At 37.1% G+C, this 1,761-nt stretch overlaps 1 protein-coding gene across 1 annotated transcript in view; it reads left to right on the top strand.

Moving 5' to 3' along the window:
- Positions 1 to 627: 627 nt before the first annotated feature.
- LOC117125560 overlaps positions 628 to 1,761 on the top strand; it is a 14,688-nt gene continuing 13,554 nt past the window's right edge. The window contains exon 1 of the mRNA XM_033272092.1: positions 628 to 760. Within this exon, the coding sequence (XP_033127983.1) occupies positions 628 to 760 (133 nt within the window). The remainder of the gene's footprint in view (positions 761 to 1,761) is intronic.

The raw sequence follows: 1,761 nt of genomic DNA, 5'->3' as shown, positions 1-1,761 counted from the left end.
CCGTCGGGGAGAACTGCGCCCCCCCCCCCTCCATCATTCATCGGGGAGAAACAAAAATTGTATGTATTTTCTACATATTAGTAGACTCCAATATCGATTAAATAAGCCTTTGAAACCCTTAAAACTGTCAAAATTTAAAAACCGACCCACACCCACTTTGCTTTCGTCGGCAAAATCTGACCCCTCGTCGGGGCATCGGAACTCCCAGCAGGGGACCTTGGCCCCCCGTCGGGCAAATCCTGGCGCCAACCCTGACGAACAGCCGACGCTAAAGGCACTGTGGACACGAAATATTATTTCGAGGGAACGAAATAGTATTTCGAGGGAACGAAATAATATTTCGAGAAAACGAAATAATATTTCGAGGGAACGTTATTATTTCGTTCCCTCGAAATAGTTTAATATTTTTTCTAACCATATCCCTTTAGGGGCGTCGTAATCCTCAAATAATCAAATTTTAAAAAAATCACAATGCTTTACAAATTCATCACGGTTCGCTTTGCTCTGTCGGTAGAGTAACTGAGTGGAAAATGTGATTGTTTAATGTGAAATAATATCATTGGCCCAACCCAAACAATGGATGTGGGTAAACAAAACCTGAAGTAGTTCCGGTTTCTGGTGATAGTAATGAGGAACAGCCAGCCAGCCAGTCTGCCACATTTTTTACTAACAGCGACAGAAAATAGGACAGTCTCCACTACATACACCAAAATGCTTCCATCTTTACCTACAGTTAGTCAAAAAGGGGCGTCTCCAAGAGGTAAGGTGATATTACGAATTGCTTTAGTAAAATAATACATATATTTAAAAGATAAAAGAGTAACTAAACATGGATTTTAAATGAGTGGAATTATTTAAATTAATTTAATCGTCAATCCTTTGTTATAGGCGTACTAAGTATCAGGGGCGGATCCAGAGATGTCCAAAAGGGGGCCGAAAGGGGGTGGCCAAAAGTTGGGCCGATCGAAACAACACTGTCCTAGGGGTCCGCAAAATTTTTGTATTCTAGGCGCCCGAAAATAACATTTGAGGCCTTCTGTGCTATTATTTTTTTTTTTTTTTTACTTTCATACACATCTAGATGTGTATAAGAGACAGCCTGAGTATGTAGGCATATATACTTAATCTACTACGTGGCGAATATTCGTGAATTTGGCAAATGTTTATTAGTCCTAGGGTCTATATAATATGGTTTTACGTTGCTACCTATTAGCTCTATTGAAATGTTTTGTATTTTAAAAGAAATGTATAATTTATGTGATGAACTGAAAACTAAAACATAATCTACAGACTAGAGATATTGAATATGAGAGGTTTTACCACAAAATTAATATGGAGAATCAAGAATTGAGTTGAGCACATTGTAAGATTTAATTTGGTCTTTGAATTGCTTTTTTCGTAACATCAACATTTAAAGTGTGAGTGTTTTTAAGTGTAGATGCATGAGAATCTGGTATTGAGAAAATCAGCTTCAAACTTAAAACATAGAAATAATAGGACTAGGATTAAATGCACAGAAAACACTAGTAGGGAAAACAAGCTTAGAAAGTCAACTACCATAAAATATAAATATTACAGTCTTACTATTTATACTATATGTGCCCACTAGAGATGGAATGAAATAGGTAGCCTTCTCAACTGCTGGTTTAATTTATAAGACTATATTTTGAGACACGAGATGACGATCTACAATACAAACGTATGTAGACCTACGATGTGTTACTGGATTTTAGGTACCTGTACTGATGAAAGGACTATAAC

Source organism: Anneissia japonica, unplaced genomic scaffold (assembly GCF_011630105.1).
Source record: "Anneissia japonica isolate Jap-2015-1 unplaced genomic scaffold, ASM1163010v1 scaffold466_len1169948_cov191, whole genome shotgun sequence".
In the NCBI taxonomy this organism is placed as follows: domain Eukaryota; kingdom Metazoa; phylum Echinodermata; class Crinoidea; order Comatulida; family Comatulidae; genus Anneissia; species Anneissia japonica.
The sequence above is the reverse complement of the archived record's forward strand: the minus strand, read 5'-3'. Positions and strand labels throughout refer to the sequence as shown.